Raw genomic sequence first — 23,274 nt, forward strand, 5'->3', positions numbered from 1 at the left:
GGTTCTTTGACACAAAAACATATTTTATTTTAACAATAAAAAATTTTTATCTTATAAATAAGTTAAAAAGATTAATATTCTTTTTAGACTTAAATTTAAATAATATCGATATTTCGGCCAAAAAACATCGCTATGATAATAAAGACATAATCGATATACAGTTATCTTCATATATTGACATCTCTAACTGGCTACTACCTAGAAATAAAGTAATCAAATCATATTGTTAAAAATAACCATTTGTGGCTGATTAAAGCCAGTCGGCAGGCTCAATTCGTTAGCTTGAATCGGCAGTGTGATGCTGAAGTGGAAACACCGCACGGTTTGCCCAGTAATTCATTTATTAACCACACCAACCCCTCACATCTGGCGCAGACTGTATGTATAAACAGATGCATATATGGGGATGTGCCTGTGTGTGCGTGCTACCACATACTGTATTTCCATAAACCGAGAGTTTGGCAATAACGAATATCTCGCTTTCCCGACCAGATTAAAGAATTCGGCTATATATGTAGGCCCGCCGATCGACGGCCCGTAACTTTGGCGTCGGAAGAGAGTGGGTGTGAGCGTGTGTGTTTCCCAGGGCAGTAAGGTGTGGTTCCACAAGACCAAACGAACGAAAGAAAAAAACAGAAAAAGCAAGGCGGTGGTGGGTTCACTTCCACCTGTGAAGATTCGCCGGAAGGATTTTGTGTCATGCAATCGATTTCCGTAACATATGCTTCTGGTATCTCAGGTTGAAGCCTCCATCCGGAATCGCCCACTGTGCGGTAACTGTGGACCATGAACACCGCGGGAGCCAGCAGTCAACCGCCGCCCACCAAAAATGAGTGTGAGTTTCGAGATTGGCCCTCCTCCGATTGGATATTGGATAACTAAGATAAACTCGATTTCTTTCTGCAGTATTCCCCGAGGAGTACCTCATCCACGTGCACATGCCGAACAAGAGCTTCAAGGCTGTTCGGTTCAACGTCAAGGAGACCGTTTTCCATGTGATCCGGCGCACCGTCGAGGATCTGGGCACGGATGGCCGGACGCCTAGTATCCAGCGCTATGCCTGCCGCATGCTGAACATGATCACCAAGGAGGTGATCTGGCTGGCCAGGAGCACCTCGATGCAGAAGGTGCTTACGCACATCCTGACGCCCGGCTGCTCGAATGTCGACTGCCCCAACAACCAGGCGGAGTTGGACGAGGGCCTGCTGGAGCACGGCCGAAGGATCACCGACAACAGGGTGTGGCGAGTGGAGCTGCGGGTGCGCTATGTGCCGAACAATATCCAGGAACTCTTCGACGAGGACAAGGCCACATGCTTCCACTACTTTAATCAGGTGGGTTTGCTGTCATAAAGTAATGGGTCATACCTTCTTTCGTTAGTCTTTGATTTTTTTTGGGAACTAATTATATTATTTATATTAATATAATAATTTTTAATAATTATTTTATGTTTTTTCTATTTTAATTAAAATACTTACTTTGTACAAATTTTCCATTGAACTTTTCACCAATTTTGTGTTAAAAATCTCTGTTTTAAGTTCCATTACAAAAATTATTTCCATTTTAAAGTACTATTATTTATTGGGAATAATTTTCGATTTTTTTGGGAAACCAATAAATATTTTATATTTTATCTTACTTAAAAAAATACTTAGTTGCGTATCTATTTGTAAGGAATTTCCCATTAAACTTTCCACTAAACCTTTAAATAACTTCGCTGATTTAAGTTTCATTACAAAAATGATGGCCATTTTAATGTACTACTAGTCTAAAATATATAATAAAAATACTTCGTTGATTATTGAACTGTTCACTAATTCTTTAACAAAATTCGCTGATTTAAGTTTCAATACAAAAATTATAACCATTTTAAAGTAATAATTTTAGTGGATTTTATTTTGAATATCGCGTTACAGGTGGTCTATATTATTTTAGTGCTATTTTACATAACAATTATTGATACTTTTTGTTTCCAGGTGAAGGAAGACTTTATCCAAGCCAATGTCACTTCCATCGACACTGAGGTGGCGGTGCAGCTGTGCTGTCTGGGCATTCGTCACTACTTCAAGAACATAACCGTGAAGGCCCCGGACAAGAAGCAGCACATTGACTACATTGAAAAGGAAATCGGATTCAAAAGTTTTCTTCCCCAATCTGTGATAGCCACATCAAAGCCAAAGAATCTTAAGAAAATGATCCAAGTCGGTTACAAAAAGGTGTACAATTACAACGACATTGAGTACTTGACGCGGTGAGCATTCCCAAAGTCTAAAGTCACATGTCCGGATTATATTTCGTTTCTTTTTACAGGTTCTTCGATCTTTTGAAAAATATTTATTTAACAAATTTTGAGCAGTTCTCGGTAACCTTGAGCTCGGCATGGAATATTTCTGGAATTCTACACGTCGGTCCTCACATTGGTAATTATTTTATTGCAATGCGAAATTACACCTTGCCCTGAACAATTATTTTTCCCAGGAATCTCTTATCAGACGCATCCGCAGGCCAGCTTAACGAACGTGGCTCAGTTCAAAGATGTCGTTTCTATTAAAACCTGCACTTTACCAAAGGAAAAGCTGTCCAAGTCTAGCGAAAGTACCACAGAATCAGAGCTACAAAACATCAATTGCAATTGCCAGAAGATTAAAACGCAGATTAAAATATCAGCGTCTAACAATGTTGAAGATTTGGTAATAACGTGCAATGGAATTAATGTGAGTATGCAATTTGTGATTACCATAATTACTTTTTATAATGCTTACTGTGATTTCTAGACTGCTGAGAGTATTGCGGACCTAATAGACGGCTACTGTCGGCTGTTATCAAAAGACCTAGAGTTCACGATTTGGCAGCGAGAGACAACAACCGCTTCAAGCGATGATAGCGCAAAAGCATTGACCAATGATGCCACGCTGGAGTCCAATAAATCGACTTCGAGTCAGGGAAAGCCGATGTTGACGGATGATTACGCCGAGATTGGTTTACTGGAGGGCGAGGGCGATTACTCTACGCCAACCGTTCGGAACTATGAGTTGGACAGAGCCCACATCATCCCGAGTGCCAAGATTGGTGTGGGACAGTTCGGAGACGTTTATGTTGGCACATATACTCTGCCGAAATTGGGTAAGGCAAAGAACGCCCTGGGAAATGGCAAGGATAGCAATAGTGACCAAAGAAACGCCGATGCCAGGCCAGATGTCATTCAAGTGGCGATAAAGACATGTAAAGCTAATGATGATCCCGAAAAAACCGAAAACTTTCTTGCCGAAGCTTGTAAGTTTTACATTCTAAATTTTGTACACGTTTCCCATAATCAATTGTTATTTTCAGATATTATGCAGAAATTTGATCATCCGCATATTATTCGTCTGATTGGCATTTGCAGCGTAATGCCCATTTGGATAGTCATGGAATTGGCCAAGCTTGGTGAATTGCGGGCATATTTAAAGACAAACAGTGACAGGTGATAGTGAAGCTGAGTTACCTCATTGGTTATATATAACTTCATTAGTTTACCCCTTATTTAGATTAAGTCATGGTACCCTACTAAAGTATTGCTACCAGTTGTCAACTGCTCTTAGCTATTTGGAATCTAAAAAGTTTGTACACCGAGATATAGCTGCTCGCAACGTTCTTGTCAGCTCCCCAACGTGTGTTAAGGTAATTTATAATATTATTTATATGATTTAGTTATATTAAGTGGCCTCTAAACTTGCAGCTGGCTGATTTTGGATTATCACGCTGGGTTTCCGATCAGTCGTATTATCACTCAACACCCACAGGTAAGACATACTTTATTTTTATTTTTTGATCCCATAATAATGAGATTTTTGTAGTTGCCCTGCCCATTAAATGGATGTCCCCCGAGTCGATCAACTTTAGAAGATTTACCACAGCTAGTGATGTATGGATGTTCGGTAAGTAAATTATTTATTTTAAAATATTTCTTGGCTAATGGTTTTTCAATTTTAGGCGTCTGTATTTGGGAAATACTCATGCTTGGTGTAAAGCCGTTCCAAGGCGTAAAGAACAGCGATGTAATCTTAAAGTTGGAAAATGGGGAGCGCCTGCCGCTGCCTCCAAACTGCCCGCCCCGACTTTATTCACTTATGTCGCAGTGCTGGGCATATGAGCCCCTAAAACGACCGAACTTCAAGCGAATCAAGGAAACTCTGCAGTGAGTTCACAACTAAAGATAGTTTATGTCCGATTACATTTGTTTTATTTCACAGTGAAATTCTGATTGAAGACAGCATAAATTCATCGGAGACTCTGAAGCGGGAGCAACGAAAGGTGGCATCCATGTCATGGGTGGGCAGTGACGACATTGACATTCCACCATCGAAACCGTCGAGAACAATGCACGATCCTGGTACTTAACCGACTCTAAACTCCTTTTTCCAAATCCCTAATGTTGTACTTATTTTTTAAGACATGACTGGCTTGATGCCTGAAACAACGGCGCTACCTCAGACTTATATTATTGCACAAAATCCCGCGGTGCTGGCTAAGCTGATGATGGAGAACCAAAAGAGAGGCATTAATCCAGCCGCATACACCACACCAGCTTCGGTATTTAATACTCTAGCCGTAGGATTAGATGACAGCAAATCGAATGTTTCACTTAAGACCACTAAGCTACCGGCAGCAGATTTGTTAAAACTTGACCCCATCGCCGAATCCGAAAGGCTAAAATCCCAATTTTCCGCTAACAATAGTGCTAATCAAATGGCAAACCCTCTAAACGCTTTAGCTACCCCCCTCGAACCCCTAAATCCGCACCACGCAGGAATGTTTACTGGTAGTTTGCCCTCAAAGAGTAGCTTCGTCGTTTGTCCACCCCAAACAGAGGAGCACATGCAAGGCGGCGAAAACATTTCCAACCCATCCGTGTCAAAGGTGGCCGGCTATAGCCTATATGGCAGCCTGGAGAGGCACCAACCGCCGCCGGCAAAGGCTATGCACTCGAAAGGTGGCAGCTTGGAGCGCCACCAGTCATTGATGTCCGCTCAGAACCTGGTTTTCTACAACACAAAGCCACCGCACTGCACGAATACGGCCGAGCGTTCCAGGAGCATGGAGCGAAACACTTATTTCCATGCCTACCGGCAGCAGATGAAAACCTCTATTGAATGCGAGGCTCTTCCCGAGGAAATCTACGATTTCGGCGGTGCTGGCCTCAAGACCTGTGTGTCTGCCAAGCAGCAACAGAAATTTAGCCCGATGGTCAATATGCGACCCATGGAAATGGGCCAAGTACAAGGCACAGATTGCTGCATGGGATTACAAGCAAATAAGCCAATGGGTCCTGCATTCGATTCCTTTGGCGTTATATCTCCACATAACTTTGACGAAGGGCTTAGAAATCAGCAGTGGATGGTTTCGGGTCCACAGAGCATGACAGTTGGTCCTAACATTTCCGAAGGAGCTGCTTGCATGGCCACCTTGCAAGCCGAAGCTATGGGAAATCAGGTTTGGCCCTAATATTGGACACGTTGGCAGCCAAGCCTTTGCATTTCGTTTTTAGTTCCCTTCTTTTATTACCCCTTTTTTTTGGATTTTATATTATTTAGTAGACTTGAAGTTAGCTATGATTTGTTTTAGTTTTTGTTAATTTATTTAAAGTCTTTTTGAAGTAAGAGTAACAGTTTTATATTAATTTTCAGGCCCTTCACAATGTTTTGGGTGAAAAGCTACGACAACAGCAAAAGGATAGCAACAGCGATAGTGAATGGTTAATTCAAGAAGAATTGCTGGTGAGTAACAATAAACTTTTAAGCAAGAAGCTTGTCTAGCATCATATATTTTTCAGCGGCAGAGATCCTGCTCAATACCTCAAGGATCGATTAATGATCACCAGGCACAAATGTTTAAGCTTGACTTTATGTCAGCTGGTCCCTCTAGTTTGCCAGACTGCTCGAACTCCAGCTCTCGACCCATGACACCAAATGCTAATCTCGCTGCGATGAAGTCGAACCACTCATCCGCGGATCACTTGTCTGGGCTGACATCTGGCGAAGAGCAAATGGGTCCAAACGCCCGAAGCTTTGGCAGTGCGGCTCCAAGTCGACCACTGAACCGTGCGGATGATGAAGTCTATTGCGCCACCACACTGGTGGTCAAATCGATAATGGTGCTGTCACAAGGTGTGGAGAAAGCCAATACCGAAGGTTATTTGGAACTGGTTAAAAATGTGGGCGTCAAGTTGAGAAACCTGCTCACATCGGTTGACAAAATATCCGTGCTTTTCCCAGCACAGGCTCTTAAGTAAGCATAACCAAGCTTATAAATAACTAATTTATTAATTTAGCTTTTTCTTTTTTTAGGGAAGTTCAAATGGCACATCAAGTACTTTCCAAAGACATGCATGAACTGGTATCGGCGATGCGATTGGCTCAGCAATATAGCGACACCACTCTGGATTGTGAATATCGCAGGTAAGTGTTAATAACTATTAGGAAATCTTGTGATTAAGTATAATAATTCTAATTCGTATTAAAGGAGTATGCTGTCTGCTGCCCATGTATTGGCTATGGATGCCAAAAACCTGTTTGATGTCGTCGACTCAATTCGGCAGCGTTATCAACACATGTTCCCGCCACCCGCCACAAAAGAACCCAGCGGTTCATCAAGTTTTGAAACAACTTCAGGCTCTATTGCCGCAGAGCCCATTAATGAGCTCACTGGCTATCTCAAGACGAGTAATTCTGGAGATCTGCTTCAGACCACCGGGATTTATGATAATGATTTGCATCATAACTTTAGCTCGCAGCTGCAGTTGCAACAACCGAGCTCCAGCATCGAGCTAAGTGGTGGGGGCAGCCTGCAGAGAGGGATGAGCATTGGCTTGGACACCACCAGGTCGACCAATGAACCCTTGCGAATTGTTGAGGAGTCCCTGGGCAGCCCGGGTGAACATATGTACTGTAATACGTCCGCCCTGCACGGCCACGCGTAATTCGGAAAGCCTATGTGTTTTGTGTCTGCGAGAATAGATATTAACTTTACGAACTAACTACTGTACATACTTAAAATATATATACCAAGATATGTATATCAATCGAACTATTTAGCGGAGCATTCGCTTATCTACGTAGGGAATATACATAGCTTTGAAGATACTTACTCACTAAAGTTTGACGAGACTCCAACTCGGCCGGCCGCATTCTCACATCGTCATGTAGTCAAAATAATTTAAGAAACAAAGACACGTTTTTGAATGAAGATGGCTAGTAATAATATTTATAGATAATCTACCCCGATGTAATACAGCTACAAATTAATTTCATCATTATTTTGGGTGTGTTTTAAGACATTAATATTGTGATTTATAGTTTACCATTATAAGCTTTACTCAAAGCGAAAAATTTTGGTGCCAGGTTCAATCACAAAAAATAAAAGGAATTACTAAACAAAAATCGTGTTTTCTTTTTCTTATCATAGATTGGATAAGAACCCACTTATCCCATCGATTATATTATTTAATTTATTTCCCATAAGTAAAGAAATCCCGAGAGAAGGTCAGATATGAAATACTTTAATAAGTTAACATTGGCTCAGGTTACAACTTCCTTCTTCAAATGCAAATGTAATAAACTTTTTTAATCAGTAATTAAATTATTAAGTTGGGTCAACAAGTCAATAAATTCGGTGAACATCATTTATCGACACACAAATACAATGACGGGTTTTTATAACTGGATAATAACTTTTCGGAAGTATAGTTTGTTTGTACTATGATATATAAAGAAAAATGTGGGAGATTACCATTAAGAGATTTCATGTAGATATTTGTTCGAGTTGATTTGCTAACTTATATATAAAATCATTCTTTTAAGAATATATTGTGCGCTCTATCCATTCCTCCAATGTAAAGGTGGCCGTTTCGTTCTTCTCGGTGTCGCGCTCTTTGAATATGTCTGTGAAAAAGTATATAATTAAAATTTAAGTTACATTTTCTAGAACCATTTGTATTACCAATATATGTCTTGATTTTAACTGCGCACATGATGAAATCGTCAAAGGCTATTTTGCCATCTCGTGAGCCATATCGATGGCCCAAAACATTGAGAACGCGATTGTTTAGATGATAGCCAGCGGAGTTAAGAGCCTCTCGTAGCTGGAATCCAGACACACGGCCCGTGTTTTCAGCATCGTAAACTTTGAAGATAGCCTTCCACTTGGCGATTTCCGAAAGCAAAGTTTCGAACTCTTCGAATCCCAGCTTGCCAGACTTGTCAGCATCCAACATGGCCACCATGGAGCGGCAAACATCTTTGGAGAAGCCATGAGTCTCGTCCACAATGGCTGGAAAGTATTTAAGCTATTTAATATTTTTTAAGATTTATTAAGCCCATTTTTACTTTACCATTTGCTGTCACAGGACCACCGTCGGTTGGATTATCCCCTATTAGCCTCTTGTTTGACTGGTCATTCATTCCCAACTGCTCCTCAAACGGTGTTCCCTTTAAAAATGGTCCGCAAATCAAGGACAAAAGTCCACAGGCGCCCGCTCCATCATCTCCAGGACCTGCGGCCTGGGTCTCAAATGCCATATTATTGGAGAAGCGGTTATAAACAACTGGTTTGGGTAAATCTAAAAAAATAATATTTCTTTAAATATAACTCAAGGAATTTAATCCTTTTTGTGCCCACCATCTCTCATCGAATGATCCAAAATGCGTTTCAATTCCATCCAATCAACTTCCATGTCCTTGCCGGCAATGCTGTCGAACAAGCGTCGCAAGCCTTCCTTCTGAGGATCCATGGGCTTGGGTGTTGGGAATCCTGGCGTTATCTTTAAAGCGAAATACCTAATTAAGCGATCCTATTTATCGTGGATTACTTACCGTATCGGCTTGGCCGCCATAACCCACATGATCATCATTCTCTCTAAATGGGAGTGAAAAGCGAAATGATTGATATTGAAATGAATGAGTATTAAAGCGTTTATAGAAAAACAAATGGTATCTTTAACAATACTATGTACAAGTACAAGGATTTTTAATGGAAGCAGACTTTCAAGATGAATTTTAATTTGTGGGTCTATTTGGATATAGTAAATTACTTTGGTTGTTGGATTTTCCTTTATTTTTACTTTAAAAAATATATTATTACATGACAAAAATACAATTTAAGCAAGGGTTAAAAATAAACTGCTAAAAATAACTGTTTAGAGAGATTTTACTAAGGTTTTACCGTCCTCTTAATTCTTGGTGAGCTAAAACAATATAAAAGGATTTTATACTGAGCAGACAAAATTGTTTTAATACTTTCCTTTGCAATTTAGTTCTTGAAAAACTAATCAGACAGACAGACAGATTGCTTAACCTTACTTAAGACAAGTATTTCGAAAGTTTCAAGAATACTGTACGCGTTAATCTCAACTATGTATATTTTAGATAGAGAAGATTAAAAATCAAAAATCAACATGCGTTTCTGTAATTGAACTGTCGGGAATGTGTAGAGGGTAAGAGTCAAACAAACAAATCTAGGTTAACATTTACTAGCACTAAAGATATAATCATACTGTAGTCACATACCACGTATTGCACTTTAGAAGCTTTAAGTTATTGAAACCCCGCATTATTTCTAATATACAAACTCATTATCATTGTCTACATGTACGCACTCCATGTTATTTTGAGTTTCTGAGAACACTCGAATGATGAACTCCCCCTCCTCGTTCGGGTCGAAGGTCGAAGGCACAATTAGGTAGTGACCTGGGGGCAATTTGAAGCGTGCACATACCTGAACAAAAATCCAGACATTTAGAGAATCATTTTTAGAAATATCCATATACGTACTTCGCGGGTATTGATGAAGTGAGGCGATCGTCCCACAGATGACTTGTACCTGAAGAAATTCAGGCCCTGCGGACGGTTTTCAAGTTCGCGATCATTCAGGCTATAGATGGCGAAACCAATGGTCAGACATTCCATTCCCATATTGCGTTTGGATCTCCGGTTCTTCTGCATCAAGGCCACAATCACTGTGCACTGTCCCTCTTCGTCCTCCTCGTCGGGATCCACAAGCGTGATGATGTACTGGGGATTGTGCCAGAAGGTGTCCAGGAAATTGCGACAGCCACCAGCTGTGACGCCGGGTGTCCATTCTCCCTCGTACATGGACATCTCCCACTTTCGCTTGCCACTCTGCTGTTGGTCTTCGGTCAGCGAGTCCGGCGACAAATTGCAAATCTGAAAAGGGATTACTTAAATTATCATATTTTTATTGAAGTGAGTTATGACTTCCTACCTCCACGCGATCAAAGTGGTTGAGGAAATCCTGGAAGGACATCCAGAACTCTCCATCCCTGTCGAACGTGAGTCCTATCTCCGACTTCTGTTCCTCGGGTATATAACGCCACTCCGGGGAGCTATCACTCCAGGGTCCATTCCACTCGGCTTCATTGCCCCAGGGATTGCGCATTCTTATCATGGGAATCTTACCCTGACGATTTGGCGTAACTATGTCAATAAGGCAAACCTATAGAAGACATTTTGTGTAATATAAAGTTCTAATCCTTAAAAGTAACATTAAAAACCTTGGTAATAGAGTAGGCGTGACCACGAATCAAACCCTGGGGAGTTTCCGCCTCTGTGACATTGGGATCAGGCTCAATAGAGCAACCCATCATGGAATTGCGTTCGGCTGCCTTTTGCAGAATGGTGAAGAGATTTCCAGGGGCTTCTTTCAGATCGTACCACTCGCTAACGCCACCGGTGAAGTCCTCCATGGCCTCGCAAGTACTGCCTCCCTTAAGAGCTTCGTAGGATCCATGAAGTCTGGGAAATATACAACATTAGTGGACCAGAAAGTAGATGGATTGTATAGTCATACTTGGCATAGGCCTTCTCCAGCAGGGCGCTCCAGAACTCGTTCTTCTCCGTGGAGTGCATGTACATGAGCTCTCCATTATAAGTGGGCAAACGATCATCAATAATCACATCCACCCATTTACCTATTGACATTTAGAGAATGTTTCAACTAACAAGTGGGAAAAATCAGTTTCTAATTCAAATTACCATACTGCCAGAAGCGGAAATGAAAGATGCCAGCATAATTCTCCTCGAAACTCTGTTCCGCTGGGATCACGCGGAAGAAAAGGTTGGATTCCTGGGTCAAGTTCGCAGTGGCAGCCAAGAGCCAACTGCAAAGGATTGTGGTATTCTTAGTTATATTTCTATACTTGTAAGATTTTACTTACCAATCACCAAGTTCTCCTTGCTGGACATCGAATCGCGAATAGCCCTCCACGAAAAACTGGGGATTCTCGGCAATTTCCTGTAAAATATATATCATTATAATTATTTAGTAACTAATATATTATATCCAACTTACATGAGGTCTGAGCCATTCGATGTGACGATCGGGGCGTCGCGAAAACTGAAGAGACTCGTTTGAAGCCGGGAATAAGGGATCCTCGAAGAGGGATCCGCTGGCTAGGCAACTGTTCAAAATGGTCTCATAGTCCTGCACCTCGGAGTAGGGTCCCAGGTTCGAGCTCTTCTCTCCCAGCTAAAAAATACTAAGTGTTAATAATATGAACCATATAAAAAGATGCATTTCAGAAAGAGTAATATGTATGTACAGAGTATATCTGTGTAATGGAGTTTTATAAACGAGGAGGATGCATTGTGCACTTTACATGCGAAAGGAAAACGACACAAGGACAACACAGTACGACACTTTGGCAGGACATTATCCTTCGAGGGAATTGTGTCAATGCCATTACGATGACTGAATTAGGTACTTACGTTCCCATAGTACAAAGTACTTTTACTTTGAGATTGCAATGGTTGCTAATGATTGAGTGGAATGTAGTGGTTAACATGCATATGGATTTCAATGGATTGTTTTTGTTTGTATAGTATAGACCTGTAAATAACCTACTGATAACCTCGGGGGGTCAACTTACAACTCTCATGTTCTTGATGCTGGGCAAAACCCTCTTGGTGTCGGCCTCCTTCTTGATGAAGATCTCGTTGATCACCGATCCGACCACATCCTTGGCCGCCCCCATCGCCGCCTCTCCAGCCGCATTGAGGAACTCCTGTCCTGCCTGCCTCAAGAATCCCCTCAAGTCGTCCATCGTTCAGATATCTGAAATTACAGTTCTATGTCAGAAACCAAAGCACAGTGCCGCCTCAGATTAAAAACCCATTTATTTCGAGCGGCAGTATATGATATCTAGTTAGCAAAGTCCATATTTATATCGCCCATATTTACTTATTCGCCTCGCGCTGGAATTAAAAGCACACCCAAACTTGTGTTGCATCAAGCAAGGGGCAGGGCAAGTACTGACTTTACGTCTTTACTTTATGCAAGAAAGAAGTAGGCAAACTTGTGTTGCATCAAGCATAAATATGGTTTAACGAGTATTACAAAAGCGTTAGTAGGTTAGTATTCCCAACGTGACGAAGACCCGACTTAAATTAAATGACTTTAATTCACGCAACGAGCATTAGGTTTAATCAAACAAAAATTATACTTTGGAGACAAGAATTTCTCGGTTCGCACCCAAATATAATTCAAACGTTTCTACATATATAATGCTGTATTTATATGTAGCCGTATATATGCTATATTGTGTGACATCATTCGGAAGCATGAGATTCTCTGGTGACTCAAAGGGTGTGCGCTATTCGGGAGATTGGGCTCCGTTCCTTATCCATATGTACAAAGCCGTGACATTGAAATTGAGCCAGGGAATACTATATATGTAAAATGTATATGGGGTATACATCGTAAATTGGTCTTTAATTGGGGCAAAATATGCTAGTTGGGGCCTCATCTGTTATTGTATTTCCGAGCATTGGTAAGTCTACTGCGAAATCTAAACAGGTTTGGTAATTAATGCATTCTTTAGGCCTGGCTCATTCCCGTGACCAGCGTTTATTAAGAGGGAATATTCTTAAGAAGCAGTAGCTTATTAAATTATATATATTCGGCATTTCTAATGGACCTTGATTGCCGAGAGAACGATTTCCGATGCGAATCACGCACTTTCACTCCCAAAAATCACAACACAATAAAGTAACGGATCCGCGTACCTTTTCAGCCTGAGAGATATTTACTCACTCAGATTACTCGCTCACTACAAATATTTATATCTGTATCTAAACACCTGACTGCCGGTTGTGAGAATCGAATACTTTGGTATTTTTTTATCGAAAACTTTGAGATACTTTTTGGAGATGGACATTAGGGTGGACCTTTTAAGGTCGAATGAGCTCAGCACCTGAAATGGTATGTTTCTGTGTCTTATAAATGTAAGGGAAAAAAAGAATGTATTTTAATATGAAAAATGAAAAATTTGTGTTATACAATGTACCTACATCTGCAAATTCTAAATGTTCTATAGTTTAAGTTTCTGCTAAATGTTTTAACATCTAGTTATCTATCTAGTGCAAAAGTAGCAAAGACAGCCACCAATCGATTAAAACTCTAACATTTAGGAGCGCCAAATTGGCGGAAGGGGGAAACTGGTTTAAGGAAACGGGCGCCCTCTATGGAAACATTTGTGAGCTGACAATTGCTAATTGGAACAAAATACAACCGTTGTGGAATATCGATGGAGGGATTTTTTAGGGGATTTCAACTCTCTCTCTCTTAATGACGAAGAGCCGGTGTTACGTATAACACTTACGTTTTGACGCAACGCCGTCTCGGTGATGGGGATTTTTTAGGGAAATATCGACTGTTTCAGATTTTTTAGGGTCACCGTGACCGGTCACACTCGAAGCGAAAATATCGAAAACGAAACACATCACGCGGGCGAAATTTCGTGAAATTCAGCATTTACAAATTGTAAGCAGCGGTTTTTTGTGTGACTATCAGCCAACTTGTGGGTTCCTCGAATTAGTGATAGGCTTCAGTAAAGGAAACGAAAAAATAGCCCGAAAACGGAGCCGCAGAGCGCCCATCGATTTTTTCACGGCATTGCCGGTGATGGGAGGACGCCGTTGATACACACACACTGGCTCGAATGTGTGTATATGGCGCGGCGCTTGTGTGTGAACGTGTATTTGTATAAATAATATGACATAATCGACGTGTGCGGCTTAATTGACATAGTTTTTGTGCAAAGAATACCTAAAAGTGCGGCGAGAGCGCCGAAAAAACCTTTTTTTGTGGTCAAGGTGTCGGAAAGGACTTGCACCTCCCCCCACTCTTTGCTCCCAATCTTCGTTCCTCCCCACACACTCTCTCTGTCTCTTTTAACACACACACAAGCGCGTATATTTGGGCGTTGCAGGATGAAGTACTCTCTCTCTCGCTCTCTTTTTCATAATTTAAATATTTTGCGCAATTTGAGCGGTTTTTACGGCAAACTAATGCTTTTCGATTGTTTACCAAATTTAGTTAACCCCGTTTTTGAAGCCAGTTTGTCTGAGAGCTACCCATGTACAAATGTTTAACTTCTCCACTTGCCCGCCGCCTTCCAGTTCGATTCTCTTTCTCCCTCTGTTTCTCACCGTGCGCCGTTCTCTTTTGCGCTTCATTCCTCGTCCATTTCTCAACGTGCGCTGTTCGTCGGACGTGTCCGTACAATTTTGGATTAAGTTCTCGTAGGGAATTCTACAAAATATTTATTTCGCGGTGCAATTCTTCAAAGAATCTACAGTGCAAAGCGCCGTTAGCAGCGGCCATCTTTGAAAAATATTAACAGTTACTTGGTGCAGTGCAAGAAGCCCCAAAACCTAAAAAATTAAATTTTAAATCAATTGAACACTCCTCTCAGTACAATTTTTTATTAGCTCTTCGTAGGGAATTCTAAAAAATAATTTACAGTGCGCGGTGAAATTTATTAAAGATTCGACAGTGCAAAGTGCCGTTAGCAGCGGCCATCTTTAATACATATTAACAGTTACTTGGTGTAGTGCAAGTCCCAAAAACAAAAAATAAAACATTTTAAACAAATTGTATTCAAGGCAAAAAGTTAAATCTATTAAATTCTCTTTCCCTCTCCTCCCCTTTTACCGATAGTCTCTCTCTCTGTGGCGTATGTGTGTTTGTACGAAATAGCTGCCGAAAAACGAAAACCGAGGTGCAAGAGCGAGAGTACATATAAAAAACGCGTGCGTTCCTCGTTGTATTTGTGACCTGTGTTTGCGGAGGATCAAAGTTTTTACAAAAAATACCGGTGAGTTTTTCTATATTACACTGTTAATCGCGTTAATATTAAATAACCCCCCTGCCCTGCATTCGTTTTAACCGTTATAACGATGAGCCGCAATTCGCCCGGTGACGCCATCTTTTGTGCTTCTCTAATAAGTGTTGTTTTTGTTTTTTGGGTTTGGTCAAGCACACGCAACACGGCGGTGTGTGTGAATGTGTCTATTTTGTTGTTATGCTTTAAGCACAGTGGCGGATCTGGAGTACATTTAAAAGGGGGTTTCCCTGTTGTTTTAAAAAAAATGTTAAAAATTTAAATAAAAAATCATTTAAAATGTTTATATATAGGAAAACTGTTTTGTAAACTATTCCCATTTAGCCCCCCTAATCCGCCACTGTTTAAGCTTAATGTTCTAGCCACTTTTCTTCTCTCTTTCTCTTTTTTTTTGGGTGGGTGTGATTGTGTGTGCGTGTGCTTTTCCTTTCCTTATGATTCATGCTTCTTTCTCCCTACGACTTTCTATGCGCTTGTCAGATTGTAGAAAATAAAAATACAGTTGCACGTCATACGGCTTTTCGATTTTCGCCGCAGATTTTATCAAATTTTTGGTGTATTTTTTCTTAGCCATTTGTTGCCACTTGCGAATCTTAGGAGTGTGTCTAATGCACTTGGCTGCCTGGGTTGTCGCTAATAAATCGCCTGCTGGCGCGCATCTGTTGGCAAGTTTTGTGACCCACTTTTCCTCCTTGGTCTCTCGCCTTTCAGCAAAGTAAATAGCGAAAAGCAGCAACAAGTGATAAACAGATTTGTAAATATTGAAAACTTGTTTATGCCATTTGTCAGTGCAACCTAATGCCTCTACTGCAGGCGAGATTTAATAGTTGCCAAAGTGAGTTCTTGCAAGTGGTTTCGATTTGCTTTTTTTTCAATGTTTTTCTGTTATTTAGCATAGTCACAGCTAATTGGGCTGATCAAAAAACACATTTTAAGGTAAAAAAAAATTAAAAAAAGGAATAAGAAAAGAAAAAAAATTCTATATTTATAACAAAAGCAATTTATTTGGGGAAGCGAAAATGGTATAGTAATTTATTAATATTGCTTCGTAAGAAGAAGCTAAGATTTAAAAAACAATTTTATCAAATCTGTAATACTTATTCTTCGAATTCTTGTTTCTCATAGGCAAGCCTTAATAAATTTTGAATGGTGCAGAGTCATAGAAGGTTGACTGTATTAGTGTTCTGTGGCAATCTTATCGGAACCTTCGCACTTGTTACGTTTTCTGGTTAGATTGTTCCGATACAAGTACCCCTGTACATTACAGCAACAGAAAGCCTTCGAAGTTCTAAGGTTTTTTTTTGCAATGCCAATAGCAAACTAACCGATCCATTTTACTTTAGGCACTTTCTACGATTTCTATAAAATTCTGTAGTATATGATCGAAATCTAGCATTCCGCTGCTTCAACTACCTATTGTGCGCTACATGACGTCATTTCGCACACACTGCTTACACAAAAAAAAAAGATTGAAATGAAAATTTGCTCTTTTTGTTTGATGGCTTTTGTTGCTAATTCGAATACACACACACGCAGACACATGGACAGTGGGCTTTATAATTCATTGCTTATGCTGCCTCCCCCTTTATCACCCCTTATCATTTCCACTTGTGCCCGTGTTTTTATTTGTTCCTCTTTTGCCGTTGTCCGTTTTCAATTCGCAAATTAGAAGTGACTCGTTTGTTGAGGGTTTCAATTGAGGTTTTTTTTTGCAACCCGTAAGTTGCAATGCGAAAGTTCCTAAAATTGTTGAGGCATTTTTGTATTTTCAAAGAAAATTTTATTTAAATGAGAATTTTTACTACGGATACTATAAAGGCCAAGCTAAGAATTAGTGTAAAACTAAAAAGAAAAACAAATAAATACCGCTGTTTCCGCTATGAAAAAGTGACAAATGAACGTGCTACTCGCATGGATGTCAGCTGAATACACATAGAGAAAAATAATATCATATAATATTGTTGATCATTAAAAATATAAAATGTGAAAAACAAATTATTAAGATGAAAAATTACAAAAAAATCACTAAGATTTAAAATTTATATTTTATCCAAATACCGATTTATATTTATTTTTATCTGTTTTTTTTTCTGCGTGTGTGTCTCATTCAGACGGGAGGAAGTGCATAGTTAAAACTGTAAACAATTGTTGAGGAAACTAACCAACAAAAAATGTTTGTATGGAAATGAGACGGAAATTCGACATTGTTAGCCCCCGAAACAATAACAAAAAAAAAAAGAAAGACAAGAAGTGCACTTCAAGTTGACGAAAATCCAAACTTTCTAACCTTTAATGAGGCGTGTCCGTCAATGCAAATGCATTTGATGGGCCAACCAGTCCTAATGACTTTTGATTGGGAATTGGAAATTGTTTACTCAAGCGTGAGCTTATCAAATTTCCCACTGACGTCACATCACTGGTGATCAATTGACTTGAAAACGGTTAGGATTAAGCTGCATAATTTTGATTAATGGAGCTGGGTATCCCATTTATCCGACGAGTCTGGCAACCCTGGCTAAGACAAAAAACAAATTTGTCCAAGAGCGAATGCTCAAAATTTATGGCTCCCTAAAAACCAAACAAAAAACCAAAAAAAAATGCACTCCGTTTCTGCCCCAAAGCAAATTGACGTGAAGATGCAACAGAGTGAGACGGGAAAAGAGAGAGAAACCCTCCACACAAAAATAAATAAAAGAGGCGTACGTGCCAAGCTTCAAAACAGAGACACATAAGCGAGATTAAAAAAAGAGAGATGTTGCTGCTGGCTAAACAACTGCAGCTCATCAATAAAACAGCAAGAACAACAATAAACCAGACACTGGAACTCAGGCTACAGAGGTAGAAAGAGACGGGGACAGGGACAAGCAATAACAAATGTACAGTTGCAGAAGCAGCACAGCCACATCGGGCAGCAACAACAAACTGCCGCAACACAACATAAATCTTGGAAGAAAATAAAAAAGAGTTGAGCGCATAACGAAGCTTTTATACTCTTTATATTATTTGCACGGTAGGTTCTCTTTCGGGAACCACATAGTTTTTATATTTAAAGCACAACGACTTGTTGTTTATTTTCTGTATTTATTACTTATAACATTTGTACTTTAATAGTTGTATTGAATTATTGTTATTATAAGATCCGAAGAGCATTATGTAAAGTGCAGTCACTGTTTTTTGTCACTGTCCTCTGTTGTTATTTCAGCTCTGAAAGCTCGGAACCCGCAGAAGGAAAACAAAACAATGTGGATAATTATATCGAAAATGTTGTGGAGCAAAGCAGAGAAAAATGTAGACAATTTCTATAAAGATGGGAAAACAGCGGCGATGATGATGATGATGGAGCTGTGTGTCTGCATTTCTTGCCTTCTTTAACATTTCTTGCTGGCATTTCTTCTGCTGCGCTTGAACTTCAATTGAATTGTATCTTCTAGCTGGGTTTCTTTCTTGTCTCCTCTCTTTGTTTCGAATATATGTACATATAATCCCCTCCCTGCTGGTCGAAAGTGATTGAAAGCCTGTTATTATGGCGGTCTTATCCGACTGAACTAAATTTAAATCGGAATTTAGGCTTTTCCCGTTGTTCGTTCTCTCCCCGTTGTGTAGGCGTGGGAAATGGGAACCAGTTCTTTTTTTTTTTCTCGTATCTTCAAATTGCCACAATTTGTTGTAATTAATGTAAATACTATGGAATTAAATGTAATTTGGGTTTGTGGCTTTCAAACGTGACAAGTGGCTGACCATAATACAATAAATGGATATGCAATTGCTCTTCCGCCAAGTTTTAAATAGAACTGCTCTGTCAAATGATTTTCCCTCTTCTAAATGGCTGGCTAACCCACTTTACTGGGCACAAATGTCAATAAAAAAATCTGGTTTTTAAACAACTTCTCTGCATTGAAGCATTGCCCAAACACGAGGGCAACAATAAAGCTCTATAAAAAGACCATCATCATTATCATCGTCATATAACAATAGAGCTGGAGCAACAATAAGCGCAAACGTGTTGCTGCATAAATGAATTCATAATGCAAAAAAAAAAGATATTACAAAAAAAAGGGGGAGGTTGAAAAAGCGATTGTGTAGCACACGAAAGAGGCGGCTTACATAATCGTTTATATCCTCCGAGAGTTTGTAAATCAACACCAGAAGCAGCTTAAATGCATTACCAATGTTTCGTGTCTGAGCTTTCACGCAGAAACATTTAGAGCGCATTTATTGGCCAATTTCAGACTGCAATTGTGCGTGGAAAGCGAAATGAGCAAGATGATCACCTGAGCGCATCGGAGAAAGGTGTAATTAAATTAAATTAAATTGAATTAATATTCGGCTATGCTGATGACGATGCTTAACAGCTTAGTAGTTTGTATGCAAATTTTTCCGGCTTTTCCTATATGTGATTTTCCGCTGCCGAAGAATTCCAGTTTGCTTGCTGCCTCCCCCTCAATAATTCAATTATTTTATTTGGTTTGCTGGGAGAGTCTCATATCGCTGTATTTACTATATGTGTCTGTATGTCTGGGCAAAGCGCAATATAAAATAACGAGTAGTACGAAAATATTTTAACGTGCGCAAACTAAAAATATTCACATGACATCATCGGACAGAGGCGCTGACCGCAGAGCGGCAGACACAGCATCTCAATAATAACTCTCTGTTTGCGTTGAAGACGAGAGAAAAGGGAAAATTATCTCTGAGAATTTTGATACAATATTGAGTTGGTCAAAGAAAATCCATTTCAATCGCATTTGTTTTCTCAAATCATTTAAAAATGGATTTAGAACATTATTTTAAGCCATTTAATTTTAAATTAAGAGGAAAATGTTTACAAGGAACCTTTTCTTTTTTTTAAATCTTCAAACAAAATAGATTTGTGTTTACATGACAAGTAAAATTTCATAAAGTTTGATAAACTTTGACTTCCTAAATATTTTGTTTTAAAACTATTGTTTCATCTAATTTGTTACTTAATGTACAATTTCTCTTATTAATTCCGTAATGTTTTTAATATTTCATTGCAGGCACACATCAATATAAAAGTATTATAACCACGCAACAAATTCAATTTTAAGGTGAGTTTTAGATCTACTCGAGTGCACGCCCATATGTCAAGTGCCAAGCAAGCAAACAATAACAAAACGGAGCAAACAAGCTCGAGTTCCCTGTCTTGACTTATTATACCCGTTACTCGTAGAGTAAAAGGGTATACTAGATTCGTGCAAAAGTATGTAACAGCTAGAAGGAAGCGTTTCCGACCCCATAAAGTATATATATTCTTGAACAGGGTCACTAGCCGAGTCGATCTAGCCATGTCCGTCTGTCCGTCTGTCCGTCTGTCCGTCTGTCTGTCTGTATGAACGCTGAGATCTCAGAAACTACAAAAGCTAGAAGGTTGAGATTTCCCACACATATTCTTTGGCTTCCTACGCAGCGCAAGTTTATTTTAGCCGAGCGCCACGCCCTCTCTAACGCCCACAATCGCCCACTAGCGATTTTAAAATGGGTCCTGCGCCCACATCTTTAAAGATTTCCGAGAAGTATAAATGCAATTTTGTTGTGTATATTTATACCTATCGAAATGTAGAAGACATTTTTCAAATCGGACCATTCATTAAAAAGTTATACGCTTTATAAATTGTCAACATATATCTATCTCCCTCGCACTCCCTTTAGCTGAGTTACGATTATTAGTCGGGACACCAACCCGACACAGCGTTCGCACTCCCTTTAGCTGAGTGACGGGTATTATATAGTCGGGACACGAACCCGACTATAGCGTTCTCTCTTGTTTATTTTATATCATATCTGCCGGCACATATTTACTTTTAGTTTTTGCAATGATTGTGATTGAGGTCTCTCTTTGGTTTTTATTGACTCTTGTTTACTGAGGAGAGGTTTGGAAAAAGTTGTAGAGAGAAGAGGAAACCACACCTCTCTCAACTTTGAACTTTTTGCTTACGCCATACTTGAGCGATATATAATTATATTCCGGGTTTTTCTTGTTGTTTTGTATTTTTTTTGTATTGTTTGCCAAACTAATTGAGAACTAATCGAGGCCGTGACCGTCAAAGGGAAATAAATGATTTGTATTTACGGCACTCAAGCGGAGATTTCTGTCATCTGCCTCTCTTTTTGCATAGATTTGAGATTCATATTTTTATAATCAACAACTAAGGATGATGTCATGGGGCGAGTCTCTTCACTTTGTCCGATAAGCTAAATGGGAATCTTATCTTTGATATTTCAACTGATATAAAAATGTAGTTGTCATGTAATTGAAATGCAAATTGATGTTTCTCTTGGGTTTTTTATATCTCGGATCTCTTTACATGCCACGCATAACTTCACCTCTAATTCAATTAAGGATGACCTTTGTTTTACTGGACTTTTTGGTACATCATACATTCTTTATGCTCTCTTTCTGCTTCGCCTGAAATTGAATTAAAAGCCACTTAAGCGTTGAGTCTGCTTGGCGCTTTCATTCCGACTGTTTCATTTACGACCATTTGTGTATGTGCGTAATGCTATATGTATATCTTCATATCTATGTGCAGTGTACATATCACATATATATAAATTTTGATTTACCCTTCGGGCATGGTACACTGGCTTTCAGCAAATAAAGGGAGCAATAAACAGGGAGACAGCAGAGAAGATTGGATTGTTTGGCGCTCATCTAGCACTTTTATAAATGGGTCATTGAACCAGACCGCGGGACCAACTTTGGTTTTTATTTCCCTGTCTTCGGCAATCGGGGTAAAAAGTTTCCTAATAGGTTCGCTTATTGCTTTTGGCAAAGCCAATTTTAAAAAATATTGTACGCTTGATTTTAATGAGCTTTTGTTTTAGAGAGGTCGTAGAATGGGAATTCCCCTCATCTAACCATAAATTAGGTATCGGTATTTTTTTTTATAACGAAATAGATACTTATAAAGGTTCTGAAATATTCGTGTATGAGATTGAATTAAATTTCATACATACCTACTATTCATTACAATTATTACAAAAATAATTGAGCAAAAAGGTTCAGCGACCGTTAAGGATATTGCTGCCCTGTCGACAGTCTTCAACCCTTCGAAAGCCTTCAATAATTATTGCTAAACAAACCGGATGCAGACTGTACTGGCAGTATAATTAAAACCCCATTAAACGCTGCAAATATGTGTTCGTATCAAGATTAAGTTACCGTCGCTAAGGACATGTGTGTGTGGGTCGTTGGGCTTTCCATCGATTATCCGGGAAACTCAAACTAACCGTAAACACGCAGCAGGCTCTGATATTTTCACCGCCACACGATGCCGGTCGCGTGTTGGGGGTCACCAGAGTTCAACCACCAATCATCCACCTCGATCCGCAGGACAAGTGAAATGAGGCGCGATTCCTTATGGAAATACCTGTCCCTGTCCCGCGACACGCCCAAGTTTTTATTGGGCTTTCCTTATTGTCCTTACAGTGTTGATTCCTTTTTTTTCGGTTCGTTTTCCTTTTTGTGGCCGGCATTTTCATTACCGTCGTGTTGCCATGCAATTTTGATAGTCGGCGGAGCCATAAAATGACTGAATACCAGAATGGTGGCGCCACCAATTCAGTTTGCCGGCCGGAAAATGTTTCCACGCGACTCGTAAAAATATCCTTGGTGTGGGCGGCTTTGGGTGGTGGTGCTTGTGCCATGGCTGTTTATGTTTGAGTTTCGTTTTGAGTTAATGACAGGAAGTGACGTCATATTTCAAGGGATGAAGTTCTATTTGCGTTGTGTGGTGGGGTGAAGGAGGGAAGGTTTTGGGTGCGACAATGTCCTGGATGATGTCATACTCAACAAATAAGATTATTTCAGCCCCCAGTTGAGGACTTGACTTGGAAAGACAATAATAAGAAACCTAAACAGTATTATATAAAATTGTAATCCCTCTTTTAACCAAATTCCATCCAAAAGTTTGTTGTAAGAAATTGAAAAAAAACTCTTGAGCTCCCTGAATATGAAAGTTCAGTTTTGGGATTTACAAAGATAAACATAAACATGACCATGAGCTTTGTGCCATTCATATTTCACCATTCACTAAGCAATATTTATTAATGATATTAACCATGGACGTCACCCAACC

The 23,274-nt window shown here is 39.7% G+C and overlaps 3 protein-coding genes across 20 annotated transcripts in view; 2 read left to right on the forward strand and 1 right to left on the reverse strand.

Moving 5' to 3' along the window:
- The first annotated feature begins 162 nt into the window (after positions 1-162).
- Positions 163-7,418, forward strand: Fak (protein tyrosine kinase 2 Fak). Of its 5 annotated transcripts, none has more exons than XM_070212529.1 (18): positions 163-209; positions 740-835; positions 907-1,334; positions 1,977-2,251; positions 2,311-2,420; positions 2,479-2,714; positions 2,775-3,273; positions 3,331-3,463; positions 3,528-3,660; positions 3,719-3,782; positions 3,837-3,917; positions 3,973-4,177; positions 4,233-4,372; positions 4,433-5,472; positions 5,667-5,756; positions 5,813-6,267; positions 6,327-6,437; positions 6,502-7,418. In XM_070212529.1, exons 2-18 carry the CDS (start codon positions 787-789, stop codon positions 6,956-6,958), a joined length of 4,506 nt encoding a protein of 1,501 aa, XP_070068630.1. In that variant the 5' UTR covers positions 163-209; positions 740-786; the 3' UTR covers positions 6,959-7,418. The 5 variants fall into 5 exon arrangements, with proteins under 5 accessions (XP_070068630.1, XP_070068628.1, XP_070068629.1 ...); XM_070212527.1 differs by lacking the exon at positions 163-209 and adding an exon at positions 226-378 and having other exon boundaries at positions 493-835; XM_070212528.1 differs by lacking the exon at positions 163-209 and adding an exon at positions 226-331 and having other exon boundaries at positions 493-835.
- Positions 7,419-7,521: 103 nt separating this feature from the next.
- CalpA (calpain A) lies at positions 7,522-22,818 on the reverse strand. Of its 6 annotated transcripts, XR_011417813.1 has the most exons (16): positions 13,056-13,162; positions 11,921-12,105; positions 11,344-11,520; positions 11,210-11,286; positions 11,028-11,152; positions 10,843-10,963; positions 10,547-10,787; positions 10,258-10,488; positions 9,807-10,199; positions 9,632-9,750; positions 8,850-8,892; positions 8,656-8,797; positions 8,369-8,596; positions 7,978-8,307; positions 7,768-7,919; positions 7,522-7,734 (listed from the first exon to the last, which is right to left on the reverse strand). XR_011417813.1 is itself a non-coding variant. In XM_070212535.1 (15 exons), exons 2-15 carry the CDS (start codon positions 12,092-12,094, stop codon positions 7,834-7,836), a joined length of 2,487 nt encoding a protein of 828 aa, XP_070068636.1. In that variant the 5' UTR covers positions 12,095-12,105; positions 22,427-22,818; the 3' UTR covers positions 7,522-7,833. The 6 variants fall into 6 exon arrangements, 5 of the variants coding, with proteins under 5 accessions (XP_070068636.1, XP_070068637.1, XP_070068635.1 ...); XM_070212535.1 differs by lacking the exon at positions 13,056-13,162 and adding an exon at positions 22,427-22,818 and having other exon boundaries at positions 7,522-7,919; XM_070212536.1 differs by lacking the exon at positions 13,056-13,162 and adding an exon at positions 13,652-13,668 and having other exon boundaries at positions 7,522-7,919.
- The window catches only part of hts (adducin 1-like protein hts), a 29,115-nt gene continuing 19,512 nt past the window's right edge, over positions 13,672-23,274 (forward strand). For 5 of the 9 annotated variants that reach the window (XM_070212523.1, XM_070212522.1, XM_070212525.1 and 2 more), the window contains exons 1-3: positions 13,674-13,812; positions 14,992-15,148; positions 20,194-20,244. The gene's annotated coding sequence lies outside the window, so the exon portion shown is untranslated. Of the gene's footprint in view, positions 13,813-14,422; positions 14,574-14,991; positions 15,149-20,193; positions 20,245-23,274 lie in introns of those variants that run through there. The other 4 variants (XM_070212518.1, XM_070212521.1, XM_070212519.1 and 1 more) reach the window with 4 other exon arrangements.

This window comes from Drosophila takahashii, chromosome 2R (assembly GCF_030179915.1).
Source record: "Drosophila takahashii strain IR98-3 E-12201 chromosome 2R, DtakHiC1v2, whole genome shotgun sequence".
In the NCBI taxonomy this organism is placed as follows: domain Eukaryota; kingdom Metazoa; phylum Arthropoda; class Insecta; order Diptera; family Drosophilidae; genus Drosophila; species Drosophila takahashii.